Genomic DNA, 24650 nt, shown 5'->3' on the forward strand with positions numbered 1-24650 from the left:
GCCTTAAATTTTTCCCAAAAGATTTAAAGGAGTGCATCTTTTATTTTCATACTCTGCTTAGTATTCCAGAAGAACTAAGTGATTTTTATAATACGCAGATGATATTCATGCTGAAATATGCAAAATCCCACATTCAAGATTATTTTCCTTAATATTCTCTGCTGATTGCATCAGAGGTCTATCTGAGATACTAAGAAGAAGATTTGACATTTCTAAATTTGTTAGATGATCAGATTTGAATCTTTTAACTAAATGTACTTCCAAGGTTTATGCCTGTGGTTTTTTAATTAGTTAATTAGTATATTAGTAAATACCATGTGCATGCAGGTCAATGAGCTTTAGGCATTAAGGAGGATCAAGAGAGATGTAAAAAAAAATGTCAGTTACTAGATGGCTGGGAAAATAAAATGGAAAAAATTAACAATATAAGACAATATCTATAAAATGGTAACAAGTGTTACCTGCTAATAGGACCTGCTTCTATCTTAGTAAAAGTAGCCATCAGGGGATCCCAGACAGCCACCAGACTGGTTTGCTGAATCTTCAGAAATATTGATAACTTCACAATGTCCACTGTATCATGAAGGAATTGAACGTGATAGCTCAGGATGAGATCAAAGAGGGCACTGTCTTCCAAATTTATGCAAAGAAAAATATACATAGTGACCCTTCTTAGCCACTACCCTCTTTCCACTATTATAGCTCCTCTCTTATCGTAAGAATCTGGGATCTTTATCAAGAGAGAAAAAGCAAGAGAGCTTTGGACATTTCTGGAGTCCTAGCTGGTGTCCTTTTCTTCCTCTTGTGGGAATTGGCATCTTGTGTGATAAATGTCCTCGGATAGATACAGGGTCTCACACTCAACATGAAACTACCAGGGATACTCACTAATATTCATATGTGTGATTTCTGTGAATGGAGCAGACCCATAGCAAGACAAGACCTATCCCAACATTGTATTGACCATGCCTAATAAAGGGAAGATGAAGCATTCTGTTATAACTGTATTCTTGGCACTGATCATAGGTGAAACAATGCAGAAATTTGAAGAAGGTATTATCCATAAAGGGAACTAAATGCAAATCAAGCCAATGCTTTTTAAACTAAGGAAATGCAGACTCCTAATAATGTGTCCCTTTAAGGGACAAAAGTCAGTGCCTAGTGTAGCTCTGCTCACTTTCATTGGCATAACCCACTTTTATGCTTATTCAACATGGACTATTATAGTTATAGTAGATTTAGAGATGTGAGTTAGCAAAGAAGTAGTATAAAAGGAGAATTTCCAAGTTGAGTCTGGAGGATAGGTAAGAATTGAATCATTGCAAAGGAAGAAGGAAGGAGTGGGTAGAGGATCAGAAGTCAGTCATCAAGTAAGTCATCATCCATACCTGAGAGTTGGTATTGGGGTCGTAACAGTGGTAAAAACTGAAGCCCAGGACCTGGGTAGATCAGAAGGATGTCCTGGAGAGAGTAATGGCTTTGCAGCAATATGTTATGGCTAAAAGAACAGAGTGGGAAAACTGAGTAGGTACCGAGTCAATGACATTAGGCAGAACCAAAAACCCAAGCAGAATTGCCACAGATATAAAGTGGTATGGAGGCAAGAGCAGAGAGAAATGGAGATGAGAGAACAAGGGGAATCTAAGGAATTTAAATCTGTGAACCAGAAGAATGATGGCATAGTTGATGGACTTGGGAAAGTCAGAAAGGGAACTCAACAGAGAGCGTGGGAGAGGATCAGAGATGAAGCTGCAACACTGGATAGAGTGCATGTGGAGAAAGATGTGTGAATACAGGGGACCATCCAAGGAGAGATGTGACAGACAAATGGAGAAGTTATGGTCATTTTAAAGGCCCTTCATAAACCACATGCAGAACTGTGGTTTTCAAAGATAGCTCAGTGAAAATGAAAAACCAACCAAAACCAAAAATATCTTGTCACAAATAGTGGTTCTCAGTACTTCCAGTGGAGAAAAAGTTGCCAACTACAGGGACCTTTGGGAAATGTCTTTTATCTTCCATCTAAATTTTTCATTTGCTTTCCTCTATGTCAAAACATAAATTCTTATTCTCTCACAATTTTCTCTACATTTAGTTGTAGTTTATCCAACCTTAGAGTATGATTTGGTTCCTTCTGTTTTTTTTTGTAAACAGAGCAAGTCTTCATTTGTCTACAAGGACAAAGAAAGATAAAGTGGTACAAAGAGATGGAAACATTTTGGACACTTTTAGTGGTAGTTTCTATTTGACCTGACATTACACTATACTCTGTTTTGATGGATGAATTTCTCAAGGTTCTTTATTCATATCAATATTAAAATTGGCTCAGACTCCCAGAACACACACCATTGTCTAGCTAGGGAGAGTGAGGTGAAAAGGGGTCTCCATCATCCCAGTAGCTATTACAAAGCCAAGTGACACTAAAAATGAGATGTGATGGAAAAATGTTACCAGAGACTGGATTACAATGGTACATAATTTTTATTGCTAATATTTATTAAGTACTTTCTAAGTTTCAGGCACGCTGCCACATGTTTATCACAGTCTGAAGAACTGTGAGATTTTCAGTGATCCAGATAACAGACATTTCAAAACCCAGTGGCACATTTTGTAACTACTACCTATTTCCTGTGAATAAAGTAAGTGGCCTTCTTGTTTGGTTGGTGACCATTCAGAAGATCCAGGATCCTTGCCATCAGTCTCTCTAATATGCAGCCCACATTTTAAAGATTCTGTTGCCCACCCACAATGTATTAAAAATATCCTGATGAGAAAAGTTTTAATCAATCAAATCAGGCTTGACGTAGTGGGATTTTGTGGACAAATCTTTGTTCTCAGCTGTATAATAATTACAAGCTGTTTCACCAGTGGATAAGGAAAGGATTATTCTCCTCTTTGAAAATGGTAACTTTATAATTACATGTATTTACTTGCCTTATCAGAACAGAACTCACCAACTGAGACAGAGGATTATTTTTATTCAAAAGACTCTTGAGTGAAATGAACAGCTACATATTTGGGGGAAATTCAGCCTTTGTAACCAATTGTTTCTGGTGTGAATAAAGAACAAATTATCTGAAATGAGGGTTTTTTTTTTTTCCTTTTTGAAACGTATACAAACCTTGGCACAAAAATTGCCTAGACGGTTAACTTGGCCCAACCCATGAAACTGTTGAGAAATGTACATTTATTGACAGCTCTATACAGTCAGTGTACAAAGTGTTTTGGCCAAACGCAGTATACAAAATGTTTTGAGTGGTTTTATAGTTCTTTATCAGAATCCACCAACATCTCATAATAATTTTTTAAGAATTCCTTTTATTACTGTCCTATTTAAATCTGCAGCAAACTTCTATGTCTCAGATATGTCTGAAGAGGAATATGCTTGTTTCTCAGGTGTTCATTATGACTCCAAGTTGAGCTCTTAATATATTAATAATAAACCTCGAGATAATTTGTAGACTGGATACCGTTTCTCTTAGCCAAATCTTCTCAAATTTATTTTCCACCCAATACCAAAAGGTTTGTTTCAGCAACATAAACATTTTGTTTTTCTTTTGCCAAATGTCTTTAAAAACAATTATCCCACCCCCTTCATTCTTACCAATCTCTCTAACATTCCCTAAACTTTCTCTAAAGTTGTTGTGAACATAAACATATTCTGTGTCTTTCGCTTTCTTGACTAGGCACTGTACCTCCTCTGGGTGGACACTTTCTTATCCTTGATTCTGAAATACTGATAAACTGGAGCCACAAATAGAAGAGTACAAATCGTGTCCTTCTTAGCATGGACTCGGTATGCTAAGAAGGACACAATTTGCACTCCTATTCGCTACATGATGGTATGTGATCCTTTGGTCTGCTGGAGGAGAGAAAGAAACCTATAGGTATTAAAGAGTTTAGAGGCAGCCATAGAGTTTTCAGCTGTGTCCCATATGCTTCGTGGCTATTCATTCTTCAAGTCTTCAGTTATGCTAGGTTCTAAGACCAAGAGATGAGAGCAGTAATAATGCCTTTACCTCCTATCAAAAAGGCAGCCTCGGTAGATTGACTGTGGGCCGAGTAGCTTTGAAAACATTTTCATTCAGAATATTAGAGCCCAAGATTTGCTGCTAACACCCAGAATACATTGAGAACAGGGGCCCTTAGCTGAGTGGTGGAATTGTTCTGGGCAGAGTGAATGCAGATCCCCAGCAGAGCCAAGGTCCAGTTCTGTGTCTGATGATGTCCCCTGGCCTCTTTGCACTTTTCTGGATTTAGGCATTCTCTCCGCTGCTCGTTTCCAACGTGTGTTCTGTACGGAGTTAATTTTCCATCTTCTATTCTTTACTCAAGCCCTGTCCCCTTGCAAGGTAAGATGGACCTGTTTCTCACCTCCACCCACAGCCTGTCCGAGGTCGTTCTGTTGCTGCTGTCATTGGAGATGTGGCTCTTGGAGGAGGGTCTGATGTTTTTGTCAGTGCATGCCCCTGTCCTTCTGTATGTTTGAGTCTCATTGTCCTTTCTCTTCTTACTCTCCAGGTCTCCATTTTCTACATGTCCTGTTCATCACTTTGCTCTCTGCCTCACCAGTGCCCACTCACCTCTTCATCTCCTTCCTCCTTCACTGTCCCCTGTGGACATGTCCTTACTAGGACCAGTTTCACTTCACAGTGACATCTTTCACCTCTCCTGCCTTATCACTCGCATCCTCTCCCCCTTTACCCTGCAGAACCCCCTTGCTCCTTCCTCCTGGTGTTCAATTCTTCATCATCAGCTTAAACCAAGTAAGACATTGAGGGAATCCCATGCTGCCGTCAAGCCTCAAATCTGCTCCATTGTCTAAAAAACACTTCTTAATGCTTAAACTTTACCACACGTAAACATTAGACAAAGGCTCACAGGACCTGATCAAAGCATTAGTTAGGCCAGCTTTCTTAGATCGAATATATCAATTTCCAGGTAAATAATCTACTATATTTGGCCCTTTGGGTTTTCATTTTACCCCTAGGATAATGTGAGTAATTGAAATTTATCCCATGTTAGACATCCACTGCCTTACCTTAGAGAAAACGTCCTAATACACTTTAGGCAGGGGCAGAGGGGTGCTCCTTAAGGTAAAAACCACTTTCATAGTTAATAGTGGCAGTAATAATAACAATAAGAGAAGACTATGTTGGCATTTGTACTCATAGGTTGAAAGTAATGGTAGGCAAAACTGCTGGCATGTTATCATGGAATCAAGGCAGTGGCACCATACTCTGCTAGTAGTCATTGTACTGTTTTTTTTGAGATGGGGTCTTGCTAAGTTGCCCAGACTGGAGTATATTGGCATGATCATAGCTTGCTGCAGCCTTGAACTCCTGGGCTCAAACAATCCTCCTGCCTCAGTCTCCTGCTCAGCTGGGACTAGAGGCATGCATCACTACACCTGAGAGATCATTGTACTTTTTACTACCACATACTCACAGTAAGAAAAAAAAAATTGGGGAGGGCAGCCATGATGGCCGAATAGGAACAGCTCCGGTCTACAGCTCCCAGCGTGAGTGACGCAGAAGATGGGTGATTTCTGCATTTCCATCTGAGGTACCGGGTTCATCTCACTAGGGAGTGCCAGACAGTAGGCGCAGGACAGTGCGTGCAGCGCACCATGCACGAGCCAAAGCAGGGTGAGGCATTGCCTCACTCGGGAAGTGCAAGGGGTCAGGGAGTTCCCTTTCCTAGTCAAAGAAAGGGGTGACAGATGGCACCTGGAAAATCAGGTCACTCCCACCCTAATACTGCGCTTTTCCAACGGGCTTAAAAAACGGTGCACCAGGAGATTATATCCCGCACATGGCTCAGAGGGTCCTACGCCCACGGAGCCTCACTGATTGCTAGCACAGCAGTCTGAGATCAAACTGCAAGGTGGCAGCGAGGCTGGGGGAGGGGCGCCTGCCATGGCCCAGGCTTGCTTAGGTAAACAGAGCAGCCAGGAAGCTTGAACTGGGTGGAACCCACCACAGCTCAAGGAGGCCTGCCTGCCTCTGTAGGCTCCACCTTTGGGGGCAGGGCACAGACAAACAAAAAGACAGCAGTAACCTCTGCAGACTTTAATGTCCCTGTCTGACAGCTTTGAAGAGAGCAGTGGTTCTCCTGGCATGCAGCTGGAGATCTGAGAACGGGCAGGCTGCCTCCTCAAGTGGGTCCCTGACCCCTGACCCCTGAGCAGCCTAACTGCGAGGCACCCCAGTAGGGGCAGACTGACACCTCACACGGCCGGGTACTCCTCTGAGACAAAACTTCCAGAGGAACGATCAGACAGCAGCATTCGTGGTTCATGAAAATCCACTGTTCTGCATCCACCGCCGCTGATACCCAGGCAAACAGGGTCTGGAGTGGACCTCTAGCAAACTCCAACAGACCTGCAGCTGAGGGTCCTGTCTGTTAGAAGGAAAACTAACAAACAGAAAGGACATCCACACCAAAAACTCATCTGTACATCACCATCATCAAAGACAAAAAGTAGATAAAACCACAAAGATGGGGAAAAAACAGAGCAGAAAAACTGGAAACTCTAAAAAGCACAGCACCTCTCCTCCTCCAAAGGAATGCAGTTCCTCACCAGCAACAGAACAAAGCTGGACGGAGAATGACTTTGACGAGTTGAGAGAAGAAGGATTCAGATGATCAAACTACTCTGAGCTACAGGAGGAAATTCAAACCAAAGGCAAAGAAGTTAAAAACTTTGAAAAAAATTTAGATGAATGTATAACTAGAATAACCAATACAGAGAAGTGCTTAAAGGAGCTGAAGGAGCTGAAAGCCAAGGCTCGAGAACTACGTGAAGAATGCAGAAGCCTCAGGAGCCGATGCGATCAACTGGAAGAAAGGGTATCAGTGATGGAAGATGAAATGAATGAAATGAAGCGAGAAGGGAAGTTTAGAGAAAAAAGAATAAAAAGAAACGAACAAAGCCTCCAAGAAATATGGGACTATGTGAAAAGACCAAATCTACATCTGATTGGTGTACCTGAAAGTGACGGGGAGAATGGAACCAAGTTGGAAAACACTCTGCAGGATATTATCCAAGAGAACTTCCCCAATCTAGCAAGGCAGGACAACATTCAGGTTCAGGAAATACAAGAATGCCACAAAGATACTCCTCGAGAAGAGCAACTCCAAGACACATAATTGTCAGATTCACCAAAGTTGAAATGAAGGAAAAAATGCTAAGGGCAGCCAGAGAGAAAGGTCGGGTTACCCACAAAGGGAAGCCCATCAGACTAACAGCGGATCTCTCGGCAGACACTCTACAAGCCAGAAGAGAGTGGGGGCCAATATTCAACATTCTTAAAGAAAAGAATTTTTCAACCCAGAATTTCATATCCACCCAAACTAAACTTCATAAGTGAAGGAAAAATGAAATACGTTACAGACAAGCAAATGCTGAGAGATTTTGTCACCACCAGGCCTGCCCAAAAAGATCTCCTGAAGGAAGCACTAAACATGGAAAGGAACAACCGGTACCAGCCGCGGCAAAATCATGCCAAAATGTAAAGACCATCCAGACTAGGAAGAAACTGCATCAACTAACGAGCAAAATAACCAGCTAACATCATAATGACAGGATCAAATTCACACATAACAATATTAACTTTAAATGTAAATGGACTAAATGCTCCAATTAAAAGACACAGACTGGCAAACTGGATAAAGAGTCAAGACCCATCAGTGTGCTGTATTCAGGAAACCCATCTCATGTGCAGAGACACACATAGGCTCAAAATAAAAGGATGGAAGAAGATCTACCAAGCAAATGGAAAACAGAAAAAGGCAGGGGTTGCAATCCTAGTCTCTGATAAAACAGACTTTAAACCAACAAAGACCAAAACAGACAAAGAAGGCCATTACATAATGGTAAAGGGATCAATTCAACAAGAAGAACTAACTATCCTAAATATATATGCACCCAATACAGGAGCACCCAGATTCATAAAGCAAGTCCTGAGTGACGTACAAAGAGACTTACTCCCACACAATAATAATGGGAGACTTTAACACCTCACTGTCAACATTAGACAGATCAATGAGACAGAAAGTTAACAACGATACCCAGGAATTGAACTCAGCTCTGCACCAAGTGGACCTAATAGACATCTACAGACTCTCCACCCCAAATCAACAGAATATACATTTTTTTCAGCACCACACCAAACCTATTCCAAAATTGAACACATAGTTGGAAGTAAAGCTCTCCTCAGCAAAAGTAAAAGAACAGAAATTATAACAAACTGTCTCTCAGACCACAGTGCAATCAAACTAGAACTCAGGATTAAGAAACTCACTCAAAACCGCTCAACTACATGGAAACCGAACAACCTGCCCCTGAATGACTACTGGGTACATAACTAAATGAAGGCAGAAATAAAGATACTTTTTGAAACCAACGAGAACAAAGACACAACATACCAGAATCTCTGGGACACATTCAAAGCAGTGTGTAGAGGGAAATTTATAGCACTAAATGCCCACAAGAGAAAGCAGGAAAGATCCAAAATTGACACCCTAACATCACAATTAAAAGAACTAGAAAAACAAGAGCAAACACATTCAAAAGCTAGCAGAAGGCAGGAAATAACTAAAATCAGAGCAGAACTGAAGGACATAGAGACACAAAAAACCCTTCAAAAAATGAATGAAACCAGGAGCTGGTTTTTTGAAAGGATCAACAAAATTGATAGACTGCTAGCAAGACTAATAAAGAAGAAAAGAGAGAAGAATCAAATAGATGCAATAAAAAATGATAAGGGGGATATCACCACCGACCCCACAGAAATACAAACTACCATCAGAGAATACTACAAACACCTCTACGCAAATAAACTAGAAAATCTAGAAGAAATGGATAAATTCCTTGACACATACACCCTCCCAAGACTAAACCAGGAAGAAGTTGAATCTCTGAATAGACCAATAACAGGCTCTGAAATTGTGGCAATAATCAATAGCTTACCAACCATAACGAGTCCAGGACCAGATGGATTCACAGCCAAATTCTACCAGAGGTACAAGGAGGAACTGGTACCATTCCTTCTGAAACTATTCCAATCAATAGAAAAAGAGGGAATCCTCCCTAACTCATTTTATGAGGCCAGCATCATTCTGATACCAAAGCCTGGCAGAGACACAACCAAAAAAGAGAATTTTAGACCAATATTCTTGATGAACATCGATGCAAAAATCCTCAATAAAATACTGGCAAACCGAATCTAGCAGCACATCAAAAAGCTTATCCACCATGATCAAGTGGGCTTCATCACTGGGATGCAAGGCTGGTTGAATATACGAAAATAAATAAATGTAATCCAGCATATAAACAGAACCAAAGACGAAAACCACATGATTATCTCAATAGATGCAGAAAAGGCCTTTGACAAAATTCAACAACCCTTCATGCTAAAAACTCTCAATAAATTAGGTATTGATGGGATGTATCTCAAAATAATAAGAGCTATCTATGACTAACCCACAGCCAATATCATACTGAATGGGCAAAAACTGGAAGCATTCCCTTTGAAAACTGGCACAAGACAGGGATGCCCTCTCTCACCACTCCTATTCAACATAGTGTTGGAAGTTTTGGCCAGGGCAATTAGGCAGGAGAAGGAAATAAAGGGTATTCAATTAGGAAAAGAGGAAGTCCAACTGTCCTTGTTTGCAGATGACATGATTGTATATCTAGTAAACCCCATCGTCTCAGGCCAAAATCTCCTTAAGCTGATAAGCAACTTCAGCAAAGTCTCAGGATACAAAATCAATGTACAAAAATCACAAGCATTCTTATACACCAATAATAGACAAACAGAGAGCCAAATCATGAGTGAACTCCCATTCACAATTGCTTCAAAGAGAATAAAATACCTAGGAATCCAACTTACAAGGGGCGTGAAGGACCTCTTCAAGGAGAACTACAAACCACTGCTCAATGAAATAAAAGATGATATAAACAAATGGAAGAACATTCCATGCTCATGGACAGGAAGAATCAATATCGTGAAAATGGCCATACTGCCCAAGGTAATTTATAGATTCAATGCCATCCCCATCAAGCTACCAATGACTTTCTTCACAGAATTGGAAAAAACTACTTTAAAGTTCATATGGAACCAAAAAAGAGCCAGCATTGCCAAGTTAACCCTAAGTAAAAAGAACAAAGCTGGAGGCATCACGCTACCTCAGTTGAAACTATACTACAAGGCTACAGTAACCAAAACAGCATGGTACTGGTACCAAAACAGAGATATAGATCAATGCAACAGAACAGAGCCCTCAGAAATAACACCGCATATCTACAACTATCTGATCTTTGACAAACCTGACAAAAACAAGCAATGGGGAAAGGATTCCCTATTTAATAAATGGTGCTGGGAAAACTGGTTAGCCATATGTAGAAAGCTAAAACTGGATCCCTTCCTTACACCTTATACAAAAATTAATTCGAGATGGATTAAAGACTTAAATGTTAGACCTAAAACCATAAAAACCCGAGAAGAAAACCTCGGCATTACCATTCAGGACATAGGCATGGGCAAGGACTTCATGTGTAAAACACCAAAAGCAATGGCAACAAAAGCCAAAGTTGACAAATGGGATCTAATTAAACTAAAGAGCTTCTGCACAGCAAAAGAAACTACCATCAGAGTGAACAGGCAACCTACAAAATGGGAGAAAATTTTTGCAACCTACTCATCTGACAAAGGGCTAATATCCAGAATCTACAATGAACTCAAACAAATTTACAAGAAAAAAACAAACAACCCCATCAAAAAGTGGGCGAAGGACATGAACAGACACTTCTCAAAAGAAGACATTTATGAAGCCAAAAGACACATGAAAAAATGCTCACCATCACTGGCCATCAGAGAAATGCAAATCAAAACCACAATGAGATACCATCTCACACCAGTGAGAATGGCAATCATTCAAAAGTCAGGAAACAGCAGGTGCTGGAGAGGATGTGGAGAAATAGGAACACTTTTACACTGTTGGTGGGACTGTAAACTAGTTCAACCATTGTGGAAGTCAGTGTGGCGATTCCTCCGGGATCTAGAACTAGAAATACCATTTGACCCAGCCATCCCCTTACTGGGTATATACCCAAAGGACTATAAATCATGGTGCTATAAAGACACATGCACACATATGTTTACTGCAGCAGTATTCATGATAGCAAAGCCTTGGAACCAACCCAAATGTCCAACAATGATAGACTGGATTAAGAAAATGTGGCTCATATACACTATGAAATACTATGCAGTCATAAAAAATGATGAGTTCATGTCCTTTGTAGGGACATGGATGAAACTGGAAATCATCATTCTCAGTAAACTATCGCAAGGACAAAAAACCAAACACCGCATGTTGTCACTCATAGGTGGGAACTGAACAATCAGAACACATGGACACAGGAAGGGGAACATCACTCTCTGGGGACTGTTGTGGGGTGAGGGGAGCAGGGAAGGATAGCATTAGGAGATATACCTAAGGCTAAATGACGAGTTAATGGGTGCAGCACACCAGCATGGCACATGTATACATATGTAACTAACCTGCACATTGTGCACATGTACTCTAAAACTTAAAGTATAATAATAATAAAATAAAAAAAAGAAAAAAGATTATTTCATTAAACCTCAACCCTTGATTACACATCTGTTTGATACTCTTTGTGACCAAATTATAAACACACATAAAGCACTTCTGCAGCATCTTGAACTGTTCCGAGGAAAAGTGTTTGTGCAACTGTCTGGGTATCAAGCTAAACTGCTCACTTTTCCATGAAATGCTGTTTCTTTCTTGGAATAAAGACTGACACACTATAGTTGCTCAGACTTGGTGAGCTGGCAGACATTTTCTTAAATATGAGTGAAGTGAGTCTGTCCCATCAAGGAAAACAACTTAACCATTTTGTGGCTGATAAAATTTGCACTATAAAGTCAAATTCAAATTCTAGACAATGTGCACCTGCCCTGTGAACTTGACAGCTTCCTACTAAAAAGCTTTTCTAATATGATGGTGGTAATATTAACAAATGTGATTTTTTTTATATTGTACATTGAAATGAGACAACCTTTGGAAGATCTGCATAATCACAAATTTTCTGGATCATCAGTGAATGATTTTGAACCATGCATGGATAAAACTCACTTAATGTGTAAGACAGACCAATGGGTTTTAATGGAATATGAAAAGTTCATCGAGATAGTTCCAGATTCCACATGGACACTAATTTTCAATAAACTATTACCAATAGACTTTTAGTGTAGTACCAAAGAATATTCAGAACTATATGAAAAGAGCATTAAAAACTCCCCCTGGCTAGGTGTGGTAGCTTAAGCCTATAATCCCAACATTTTGGGAGGCTGAGGCAGGAGGATCACTTGAAGCCAGGAGTTCAAGACCAGCCTGGGCAACAAACAAACCCTGTCTCAAAACAAACAAACAAACAAACAAACAAACAAACAAACGGACAAAACTACTCCCATTTTGAAAAATACATATGTCTGTGAGGCCAGATTTTCTTCATATACTTCAACTAAAACATGTTATAACATTTTATGCAGAAACAGACACGCTAAATGTGAAAAGTATTTACAAACCTGTAAAACAATGTCATTATTCTTACTAAAAATTTTTTAAAATATTTATTTCTATAAAATATATAATACATATGATATATAAAATATACCATAAAATATACAAATTATTTTTTAAGAATTATTTTTTAAATTCCAAGTAATTTCAGTTATCAAATTAATTTATCAATTAAATCAATTAATAAGCACTGACAAATATAAGCCAAAAAACCAAAGCTTTTTGGGATCCTCAGTTATGATGCATGATTCTCAGAGAAACATTTCTCAGAGTGTTTTTCCCCAAACACTAATCTCATAAAATGATTCATAAATAAAAGGGCTTTTGCTCTGGGGTAATTTTTCAAAATCTGGAGAATCATAACACCTGCCATACTTGGAGAGCTAAAAGCCACATTAGTTTGCTAGAGGCCCAGGGAAGTCCTGCCGTACTGTGTTTGTTTCATCTTATACAATCTAGTGTTTCGTTCTGTTATCTCAGGAAGTTTGTGAATCCAGAACATGCTGGTCACCTGACCTTGGAGAAGGGGTGCTGGCACAGCGGAAATCTACCATGACTCACCTTCAAGCCGGACCACCAAGGGCACCTTGAGTTCTAGCTCCCGGCAGGCTTTGGTGATCCCATTGGCAATGATGGCACAGTTGACGATACCACCAAATATATTGACAAGGATGGCTTCAACCTGAAATCAAAAATAAAAAGTTACCAATCAAAATGCTGATCGCCAACAGTCTCAAAAATAACTGGTTAAATAATAGAGACAATTAAAATAAGACTCCTCGTTTTTTTGTTTTTGTTTTATACAGAGCATAAAATACAAAAATGGCCCAGAACATGTTAAGAAAGCTCATATTAGTAATAAATTAATAAATATCACAATATAACATTACCAAATTTTCCCATCAATCACTCTTTTCAACTCAAAATGAATTTAATCATCATTCATTCATCTATTATATAATGTCTTCTTTTTCTGAAAATATTATTGTCTATTCTTTTTATGAGTAGTATCATTTAAAATTTCTTGCATTTAGGTTTTTTTCCTCCACGATTTACAATTACCTTTTTATATGTCATGGTGCCTCACACAATATTTCAAAATCAGAAACCATTTATTGTTTTGTATTAAAAGGTAAAAAAGATTCAAATGTTTTCATGCTTCCTTAATACCTGGTTGATATGCTAGAGGTATGTTCTCAAAAATCAGAGATAGTTTAATTATCTTAGACAGCAACCTTTTGATTACAAAAAGACTCTCGAAATAAAGAGATCCAAGCTTATAGCATAAGTAACAATGTAAGGAAAGTCAAGCTACTGACTGGAGCTTCTCAGAAATGTAAATTTAAACCCATCACCCATCATGTTAACTTGTTTGTACATATTCCATATTCAAAGGCATGTGGGCCAAAAAAAAAAAAAAAACAAACAAACTCTACTTGTCCTGACTTGATAAATAGGCATAAGAAAATCCTGTATAATTAACATGAAGAATGAGATAATGAAGAGAATTCATTACCTAGATTAATTGATAACACCCACAGAAAAATGGCTGTTCATGAAGCTGGAGGCATCAAAATTCCAACAGTAGAGTCACAATTAAATTATGCCACACTAATTGTAAAGCATATATATATATGTGCTGCATAGAATCCTATTATTTCTGTGTGTTAAATTACCTACACCAAACATACGAGAAGAGAATATCTTACATTTGTATAGCATTTAAATGTTTAGAAAGTGCCATCACACAAATCCTTATTTTTTATTGTGAGCCTTCCCAGAACCCTATTTATTAGGTAGGGTGAAGGTTGGCTCTCTAGCTGAGAAAGCCATAGGGCGCATTGGGGCATGTTGTCCCAAGGTCACACAGCTGTCATGTGGCTGTGGCCAGGCCCAAAGCCAGCTCCCTAGATTGTCTACTGATTTGTTCATCGATGTGGTTGCTAGGGCTGGGACCTTGGGCGAGTTACAGAATCTCTCTTGAACATTTCCTCATCTGTATTGTGGGAATAAAAAGAGGACCTAGCCCACAGGATGTTGAAAGGCCTAAATGAGATAATACATGTGAAATGTTTACCACATGGCTTTAAATGTACTTAATGGATATTTACACTTGCATTTATTCAGCAAGCATTGATGAAAGTGGGCAGGTTACCTAGAGAGCAAGTAAGAAAACCTTTTTCAGTAGACTGCAGCTCATGTTGAATTCAAATATAATGGAAATACAAACTTATTGAAATTCAACAAAAAGGTAATGCCTTATGAATCAAAGAAATGAACAATATTTTTCAAACCAATTAGAGATTGGGGCTACTCCCAAAAAAGAAATCTCCCATTACTATTCACAGTAGGACAACTGGTAAGCAGAAGCTTGCTTTCTAATGACAGCTATTAAATGCTGTTAGCATTGAGGCTTGGTACAGCAGTAGTTTCCAAATAACTGTAGGATGGAGAGGAACTTGCCAGAACAATAGAAGAAAAACATTCAAGAGCAAGAATGACTCCATGGGGTCCATGATAGAAACTCAGGACCTGCTGAGGCTCAGTAAGGTTTGTGCAGAGGAACTTGGCATTCTAGTAAAACACACATTGGCACCTGCATGCCTCTGCCATGTTCCAGCCTGCACATTCCTTAAGGACAAGTTCGGATGTCAACTTCTCAGGGAATTGTCATTAAATTAGAATCACTGACTCTGTTTAACCCATCTAAAGCTTTACGATCATTTTACAGAGTATAGTTTACATCATAATCTTATGTGAATTCACCTAAACAGGCAGGAGTGAGGGATAGGAGCAAAAAGGAGACAAGGGGCTTGAGACCCTGTGATTCAATTCTACTTAGTGGGTGAGTGCCTGGAGTAAGTGTCAAACAGGAATCAGTGTTGCCTCAGTTGGCATCAGTTCCCATAAGTCTCTCATGTGTTAGTATCTCGTGTTTAATTAGAGTCCGATGTTAAAAATAGATACTCTTCATATAAACACTTGCAGTTAAAATTCAACTACTTTAGTTGGTGCTGAACCCCAGGAAAAGCCTTCTTTCCTAACTGCAGAGGGATAACTGGTTTGTTAGACTTACTGAGAAATGAACAGCTGTTGTTCTCCAATGTACTTTATTCTCCTCTTACCTTCCTCTCCCCATCCCCAAGATGCAACTCCCGTGTTTGGATCATCTTTGTGCTTCTCTAAAACAAAGATTATGTATTTTCCCATTTTTTTAATAATCAGTAGCCAGCACAATCCATGATATGGCATAATCATGTAAAAATAATGGTTTAACAATGAATGAATTAATTTCAACTGACACTTGATCAACATCTCCCTTGTACCAGGTACAAAATTAAGTTTTGGGATATGGAGAAGGATAAAATATCATCACTGTCCTCAGGGAAGAATTCAAAGACTAGTTTGAGAGCCAGACCAATAAACTGACAATTACAAATACAGGGTCTACAGATGTCTCACACAGCCAAGACCAGGGGAGAGGCAGTGATGCAGGCTGCTGACATGACAGAGGATTTTTGGAATAGGTGAGGTTCTAGTAGACAGGAAGAAAAAAAGAGCAGGATCTGAGATAAAGGGAGCAGCCAGGATAAAGGCAGATATGTCACCCAACTTAGTTCGCTGAGGAACTAATGGTTGAATGGTGAAGTAACTTAAGATGATACAGGTGAGGCCAAGATTGTCAGGTGCCAGATGCCAGGGACGGGAACTTGGATCCTCTTATTTCTTCCTTTTTAGTTTATTTATTTATTTTTTGAGACACGTTTTGACTGTTTCACCCAGGCTGGAGTGCAGTGGCACAATCTTGACTCACTGCAACCTCCGCCTCCCGGGTTCAAGTGGTTCTCATACCTCAGCCTCCTGAGTAGCTGGGACTACAGGCAGCTGCCACCACACCTGACTAGTTTTTGTAGTATTAGTAGAGAGGCGGTTTTGCCATGTTGGCCAGCTGTCTCGAACTCCTGACCTCTACTGATCCTCCTGCCTTGGCCTCCCAAAGTGTTGGGATTACAGGTGTGAGCCATCGTGCCTGGCCTCTTCCTTCTTCAGAACTGGGTGGATGCAAGTCTTGAAAGCAGGCTCCCTGAAACGCCGAAGAGAAGTTATAGGAGGGGAACAGAAGGACAGAGAGGAGAGTGAGTGCATGAGAGACAATGAGAAATACAGAACAACCATGAGAGAGCATGGGAGGGAGAGAGAGAGAGAGAGAGAGAGAGAGAATGAGTGAACAAGAAGCAGTAAAGAGAAGGCATGAGAGAACGCAAAAGAATAAGAGAGAGAGAGAAAGTGCAAAAAGGAGAGTGAGAAGTCATGAGGAAGACAGAGGAACAGAAAGAGTATGACCAATACTAACAAAGAAATTGAGATTTCTACAAGAAGAGCAACAAGACATAGAAGTACGCAGGCTGCTTAGCTCAAGGAAATGGGATTGCTTAGGACACACGATATACCACAGCACCCTAAGAGGAAAGTCACCACCCTGGGTGGTGAGAAGATCCCACTCAACCAGAGATTATGCCATTCTTGCCTTCTCTCCCACTGTAAAGTAATTTGCTGCAGTCATGCACTTTAATGGAAATCTGATTTAAGGTTTAACTCTGGGCCAACTTCTATAATTAACTACTGTAATCTGCAATCTCAAACTGGGAATGCAATTAAGATAGTTTAAAAATGAAAGCCTCGTGACATCATTATTATTATTTAGCATTTATAAAGCATGTCAAATTTTCAGTATGTGCCTCACATGTTCATTCATTTTACAACCACTAACTGCTGTTCCATGATGATACCAACAGCAACTTTTAATTATCTTCCCCCAGCCCCCTGGCAAAGAGAATTTTTTTTTTTTTTTTTTAAGAATTCAGTGTTAGGTCTATTTAAGTAACCAGAGACTCTCCCGGAAGATCCCAAGTGCTTTTGGGAACAGAGGCTTTTTCTAATTCTCGGGTGAGAATTATGAGGGTTGCTATTTACTGTTTTACAAAAGTAAAGATCATCTAATGAGGCTGTTGAAGTGCCAGATACAGGGCCCGGGTCCCCAGACCCCAGACAGCTGATCCCAAGGCAAGTTTGCTCTGGCAGCTGTGCAGGTGGTCAGGCAGTCCATACACAAGTTTTTCAAATGTCTGGGTGTTTTGCTTTGCAAAACACACTCTAGCTGCAGATTTTAGTGCACAATTAAAAGTAAAAACTAAACTTTGAAAAAAGAATAGCTACAGCCCTTGCTATTTATCAAGCTTCTTTCAACATCATCCCCACTGCCCAAATAAACAAACCAACAAAAATCAATACTAAACCTCTTCTTTGGAACATGGATCCTTTTGAATATCTGATGAATATTAGGTATTCCTCAGTCAGGTGAATTCACAAACACAACATTTTTGGGGGATAATAGTAGTTAAGTCCCATGGCTACCCTGCTCCTACAGGATATGGCCTCCAAGACCTCCAATGGCAAGTGGTAACCTACAGCATATGCATTCAGGATAGGGCTATGAGTTTCAGATAATGGCAAGTGTTAGTGCACACCATATGTATTCAGGAGAGGGCTATGAGTTTCAGAGGAACAGTGAATTCTTCGCAGCTGTCCACAGAATTTTTGTCTGAATGTGTATTTTTCTGGGCAAAGTGTACATAATCCTCTAGAGTTGATATATGAATAGCAATCACAAATACAACCATAATTAACGTTACTAAAGCATTTAGCGGGTTGTACTCAGTATTCTAATTATTGTATATGTACTAACGCATTTAACACATGAGTATCACAGGAGGTGGGTATAATCATCCCCAAATTGAGGTGAAGATCTGGGAGAATCAGGGGTTACAGCTTTATCTACTGTCAAATATCCTTCCAAGCCAGCAAACCTAGAGAAGCCCTACAATGAGCGATGGCTTAGTCTCTTTGTGTTCATTACCACGACCAACTCTGCCATATACTTGTGAGACAGATATTACCTAACCCCCTTTCGCAGATGAGAAAATCAAGACTCAGAGGTAAAAACAAATTGTGCCAAATTAGGCAGCCTGTTTGCTGTCAGTCTAAAACATTCAGCTCTTTTTATTCAACATGATCCTGACTCCCCTTAATGAAATAAAAATATTGCAAGACTGCTCAATAAAAAGTTATTAATTTAATATATATTCTTCACGGCCTACTATGTGCCCTGTGCTTGTAGGCAGTAGCTAAGCCAGCAAGAAAGATTTTAAAATTAGACAAAAAGGTTCTATATATCTAAAACTGCAAACCACGATAATAGTTACGAAGGGGAGGAAAATGCTAGGTCCTATGTGAGTAGCAGGACAGGACCTATATTACACTAGGTGGTGAGGGAGGGCCTCTCATAGGCAGAGACATTTAAGCTAGAGTCTGAAGGGCAGTTGGGAAGAGGGCAGGTAGATCAAGATTAAGAGAGGGAGAAAAGTATCTTAAGACAACAGAATACCATGTATACAGGTGGAGGAACAGAAAAGAGTGTGGTGCATTTGAGAAACTGAACAGAATCTGGAGTATCAGGTCCCTGGGGCCTGAGAAGTAGAGTGATGGAAACAAGATGGGCCCCCTCACAAATCATGCAGAGTCTCACAGAGCAAACGCCATGACAAAGAGTTTGAGAAGCCTTTGGTTTTGAGACACCTACACAGACTATAGTAAGGTCAGGAAGGAAATTAACATTTATTGAGCATCTACAATGAATTTACAATAAGCTTATAAATGTATTTTTAACCTTCATTTTATAGATAAACTGAGTCTCAGAAAATTTAGGGTTTCCTAGCTATTAAGCAGTTACAGTTCAAACCAACACTGTTTCACCACAGCACATGCAGGGCAGTTAGGAATAGCTGGATAATGATAAAGGAGCCACTGACATTCACCAGGGGTCGACAACATCTTGCTTTTAAGAGCTCTATCAGTATATATTTTAGGTTTTTTGAGCCAGTCTCTGTCACAACTACTTACCCTTGTTGCAGCATGAAAGCAATCATAGACAAACAATATATAAGTAAATAAGCATGGTGTATTCCAATAAAACTTTATTTACAACAACAAGCGGTGAGCCAGATTTGGCCCACAGGTCATAGTTTGCTAACCTGACACAGATGTGATTTGGTTCATTTCCCCTCAAATTCATGGCAAGTATACCATCACCCCTCCTTCTTCATGTCACTTGATATATCTTTGATAACACTTTTCAGACATTACGTTGTCTTTCTTTGTTGCGTTATTTTCTTGCCATCACTGATAACACTAAGGTACCCAGGCAGTAGTGGTGGCCAATTACATAAAGGAGTCCAACTTTAATAACATTCCTTTAAAACAAAACCTGTTACCTTTAACAAGTTCATAGAAGGAAAGTCTCTGTTTTGTTCTTTTTTCCTCCCTGACATTGGTTGGAAGTGAAAAAATAGAAAACTTTCACAGTAAGCCAGCTACTTTGCAATGGTTATTGCAAATAGTTAAGTACTGCATTGTATTTAAAAACACTGTAGCATATACGTGAAGCACAGTAAGTGCAACTATTAGGTTTTGTCTGTGCCTATTCCAATCAGGAATGCTAATTTAGTCCCACTGCAGCAGGCACGAGGTTGATAAAAATCAAGCAAGCATGTTTATATTAGCCAAGATAAGGACTTTTTTAAAAAAATCACAGGTTATTTTAATTCTGAATGTTGTTGCTCTTGTTTAAGCATCTGTTTTTGTGAAACTGTTTTTCTTTTTTGTTGTTTTTATTTTCCTGATGAATTCTAATCATGTCTTCTAATCCACTGGCAGCCAACGAAGGAAAATAAATGGTGAAGGAAATGAGATGCAGCTTGGATAATTGATGTTTGTATGCCTGGCTTTAATAAAAAATACTCTGCTAAATTAGAGGGGAGTCTAAATGGATTCAGTCAATAAGGAAGTGATTCAGGTGAGGAATTCAATCTTGGGCTTTGTTGTAATAATACAAATAAACCAACAGATTGGTTCGATTGGGACCAGATTTGCCTTCTGCTGAAATTCTGGCAAGCTGCTCAGGCTCACTTTTCTACCTTTGGTATATTCTTGGAGTTTGAAATTATTTTCTTTTGTGTGACTTCAAATGCCAGGATCCTTGGAATAAAGCAACTCATGTACCTCCAAAATAGCTAAAACTGACATGTGAAAAACAGCATTCCTCGAAAGATACCCTCCCACTCTGCCCTTTTAATTTCTTCCAAGGAAAAAAGAAATAATTTTAGTGAGTCCACGATCCTGCCTGAAAATCTCAGAATCAAAAGGAAATGTCTTATACAACACCCTTAATACAAAACAAGATTTGGGCATTTTAAATTCATCAATTGAGATGAACCAACCATTTTATTCCAACTTCTCTGAACTGATAGCATGGAAATGACATCTTATGGAGAGATCCTCTGGGGACAGTAACTTGATAGAGAGTCAAGTTTCCATTCAGGTTGACCTCTGAAAGCAGTCAGGCGAACCTAGGGAAATGGGTCTAATTAGACTCTAATCTGTCCTTATTCTGTCTATTCTCTTCTTCCTAAATTCTTCACTTTACTTATATTCTATAATTTACTCCTTGGTAGAATAAGCAAAACTGTATGGAGGATTAAGGTTTATTGAGTGTTAATTTTCCTAGGTGCTAAAATTATGTATTATAACTTTCCCTGGTAAATAAACTCAATGAGCTTAAACATCACACAGCAGTAGGCAATGTTGTCAAGATTTAAATTAAGTCGGTCTTACTGTAAAGTCCATGTTCGTTCCACTCCCTCTGGCAGTCTCTCTATAATCAGAGACTCCCAAGATGAGTCAGGAGTTCCAGCTCCATATTGGTCCTATTTCCAAGCTTCAAGAACGTGCTTCTGAGTCCTGTATTCTGGTGCCCAAGTATTTCTTGCTTTCAAATTTTGCTGCTGAATTAAAATCAATCAGAGGTAAGATATCTTTTATAGGTTTGTGGACCAATGGGTTTTAGTTCTTTACAATACAGATATTTCCTGTTTACTGATAAAAGAGTTGTCCAGAGCTCATGGGTTTTGCATTTCCTAGTTAGATGGGGCTGGGGAGGGGTCATGAAGGTACAAGAGTGGGGCCTGGCCTTCAAACACTAAACTCTGTCCTGAGCTGAAACAGATGTTCCTAACAAGAACTCTCTCTGCAGACTGATAGCTCCTCCTCTCCATGTCTGAAACACTGAAATTTATACCATTGTCACTATTATTCTTTGAAATTATGGCCATAAAAATTCTAATGGTGAGACATCATCATCAATACAGATTTTAGATATCAGGCAGTGGAATGGCCACTGGTAGGCATGGTAACTCTGTAAGTGGCTGCTTGAAGAATGATGATGGGGGCACATTCTAGTTAGTTCCATGGCAGAGATCTTTGAACTGTTAACAATGTCTGCCATGGAAGTGGAGGAAAGAGTCAATGCAAGTGTATAATACATTTGTTTCCCTAACTTTGGAGTTACATGACACACATTTACACACAATTACACATAATTACAACTAAAGGTTTAGTCTGTCAACATTGCCCCTCCTTTAATAACTTTCACAAAGAAAATATCAGGCAGTAAAGAAATCCAATTCACATCCTGCATAACCACCAAGAATATATTAATTATGTATGATTAGGTATATGTAAAGCAAAAAATTTAAATATAGACTTCCAGCTCTAAATAGAATGAAGACATCTTCCATTAGGAATACTGGTATAGCTTAACAGGTTAAAAACTAATGTGAATACTGCACCATATAAATTATAAAGCCATACTTCCTCCCAAAACAAGGATCTGTTTCCTTAAATCAAAGTTCTCCAAAGTATATTGTACGAAGTATTAGACCTAAGTAATGCTCCTTGAAAAAATCTTCTGGTCAAATAATTTGGATTCTACCTTCATGTGAACTTTAGCAGACCATCTGTGTTCTAAATTATAACACCTTAATTTAGTTATTTTCTGCAAAAGAGTCAATGGGTTGGAAATTTGATCTGCAGAGAGCTGTCAGAAAAGGTGTTCAGGAGCTGGTATGTTTGTGGTTAGGTGGCACAGAGATCTATGGTCCTTCTTTACAAAGATGCTAATCATTTCATTATTTAGGTCAAAGTTATAGTATCTACAAAAGTAGAAGGCTTTCACAAGCAAGAACAGCAACTACAAAGGCCCTGGCCAGGCCAAGGGTGGCATATAAATGCTTCTGTAGTTGTCAGCAGACAGGGTAGTAGTGGTTAAGTCAGGTATTAACAGGATTTTCAGGAGAAGAAAAATCTGAAGATGGAAATATTGAATGGCATTATAAATAGGAAAAGGAGACAAGGAGTTAAAAGGACTGAAGGGCACAGAGATTTGGGGGAATAGCACAAGCACAGTTTCTATTTTTTTACAGCCATAGTTCCCATATCCTTTTGAACTGAGAATCAGAACCATTGCCATGATTACAAAAACCACTTGGACATTTAGAATGGCAAATGCAACGTTCTTTTTTGAGTGCTGTGTGTTTAAAATAAATCATGCAAAAACTACCATAATGTATAATTTGGCCACAGAGATATTCAAAGCTAAAAAAAAATAGAGCAAAGAGATTTTGGTCATACTATTTCATAAAGGGGCATCAAAAGGCTTAAAAAAAGAGTCATATAATTCTCTCTTAACAAATCAGCTATTAGAATTGACTCTTCAGAAATATTTGGTTACAAAACTGTCTTTCCAGCTTAACAGATAATTGCTTTCAAAGCAGGATACTCATTGCTTATAATGCAATACCTATATTTTATTTGTAATGGGAGCTACATTGGTGCAGATTAAGAATATTTATTGGCACATTCTTTCTGAGCCATATTTTGTTCAATCATCTCAGACTTATGTCATCTTGATGCATGTAAATACGTATACTCCATCATCATTTGTTGGAGAGTTAATATAGAGAACACCCATAAAATTGGCAACTTGGTGAAGGATCCATTTATTAATCTATAAACAGGATGTCTACCCATCTATTGTTGCAACATATCAGTCTCCACAGAGTTACTGTCCCTACAAGCAAGAGGAAAAAATATATTTCTATGAGTGGTTTCTTCTCCTTTATTTGTGATTAACATCAATTAGAAAAAAAAAATAGCTAAGCAGAGAGAGCCAAAACTTAAGACCACACAGATTCACACTTCACACCACAGAGAAATGAAGACAAATTTAGTTAATGGCAAAACCCACTGTTTCTGTAAATAACAAATCTAATGTAAAACGATGGTGGAATATAATGATTCTGTGAGGTTTTAGGCATCTGTTCAAATAAACCTATTTGATCATTTAGTTTTCTGGAAAAATAAGGGGTTGACAAAGATTCATATCAAAACCCTAGTGGATAAATATCTGGCTGGAAAGAGTAAAAACATAAGATTCCAGCTATGATTTCAGTGATCTATAAGCTATTTCTTACAGACTAAAATTTATATTAAAATTATTTTAAGTAAAAGCATTTTTAAAACACATACATGTTTTATTCATTACAAATCTCACTAGTATATTTGTGAAAGGCAATTTACTGCCAAATTTCTTTACAAAAACAAGTTTCCATTTCATTTCCCCAAATCCCCACCTTTTGTTCATTCCAGTAAAATGACTCTAATGCCAAACCTGACACTCAGAATCTTAAATTCTGAAATTTCAGAATTTTCAGTCACTGCTGAAAAAATTCATTAGCATCTCAAACTTAAATTCAGGTAAATTAAGAGGAAAACCAAATAAACAATAATGCAAGAAAGTTACACATTCAAACATGTGTTATAAAAATCAACACCCCATTTGAATTAGGGGTCCTCCGAAATCCCTGGGCAGGGCTGGTGCCTGGTAATATTTAATATCAGGAGGAATGGAATCTTGTAGAATTCATTCTACACTGACCAGCAGTATTAAGTGTCACTGTCACCAAAAAAACATTCTCAGCTGTAGACAATATTCTAAAATTACTAATATCACTGTCTGACCTTGCTGTTATCTGTTGTGTGGAACAGAGATCTATTTATTTAGCTGTTCAGCAAATGTCAGT

The 24650-nt window shown here is 38.8% G+C and overlaps 1 protein-coding gene across 1 annotated transcript in view; it reads right to left on the bottom strand.

Moving 5' to 3' along the window:
* Window positions 1-24650, bottom strand: part of SUCLG2 (succinate-CoA ligase GDP-forming subunit beta) — a 285838-nt gene that overhangs the window by 12825 nt on the left and 248363 nt on the right. Inside the window, exon 10 of the mRNA XM_034956854.3 lies at window positions 13177-13297. Coding sequence (XP_034812745.2) covers window positions 13177-13297 — 121 coding nt within the window. The remainder of the gene's footprint in view (window positions 1-13176; window positions 13298-24650) is intronic.

The sequence above is a fragment of the Pan paniscus genome, chromosome 2 (assembly GCF_029289425.2).
Source record: "Pan paniscus chromosome 2, NHGRI_mPanPan1-v2.0_pri, whole genome shotgun sequence".
NCBI lineage: Eukaryota > Metazoa > Chordata > Mammalia > Primates > Hominidae > Pan > Pan paniscus.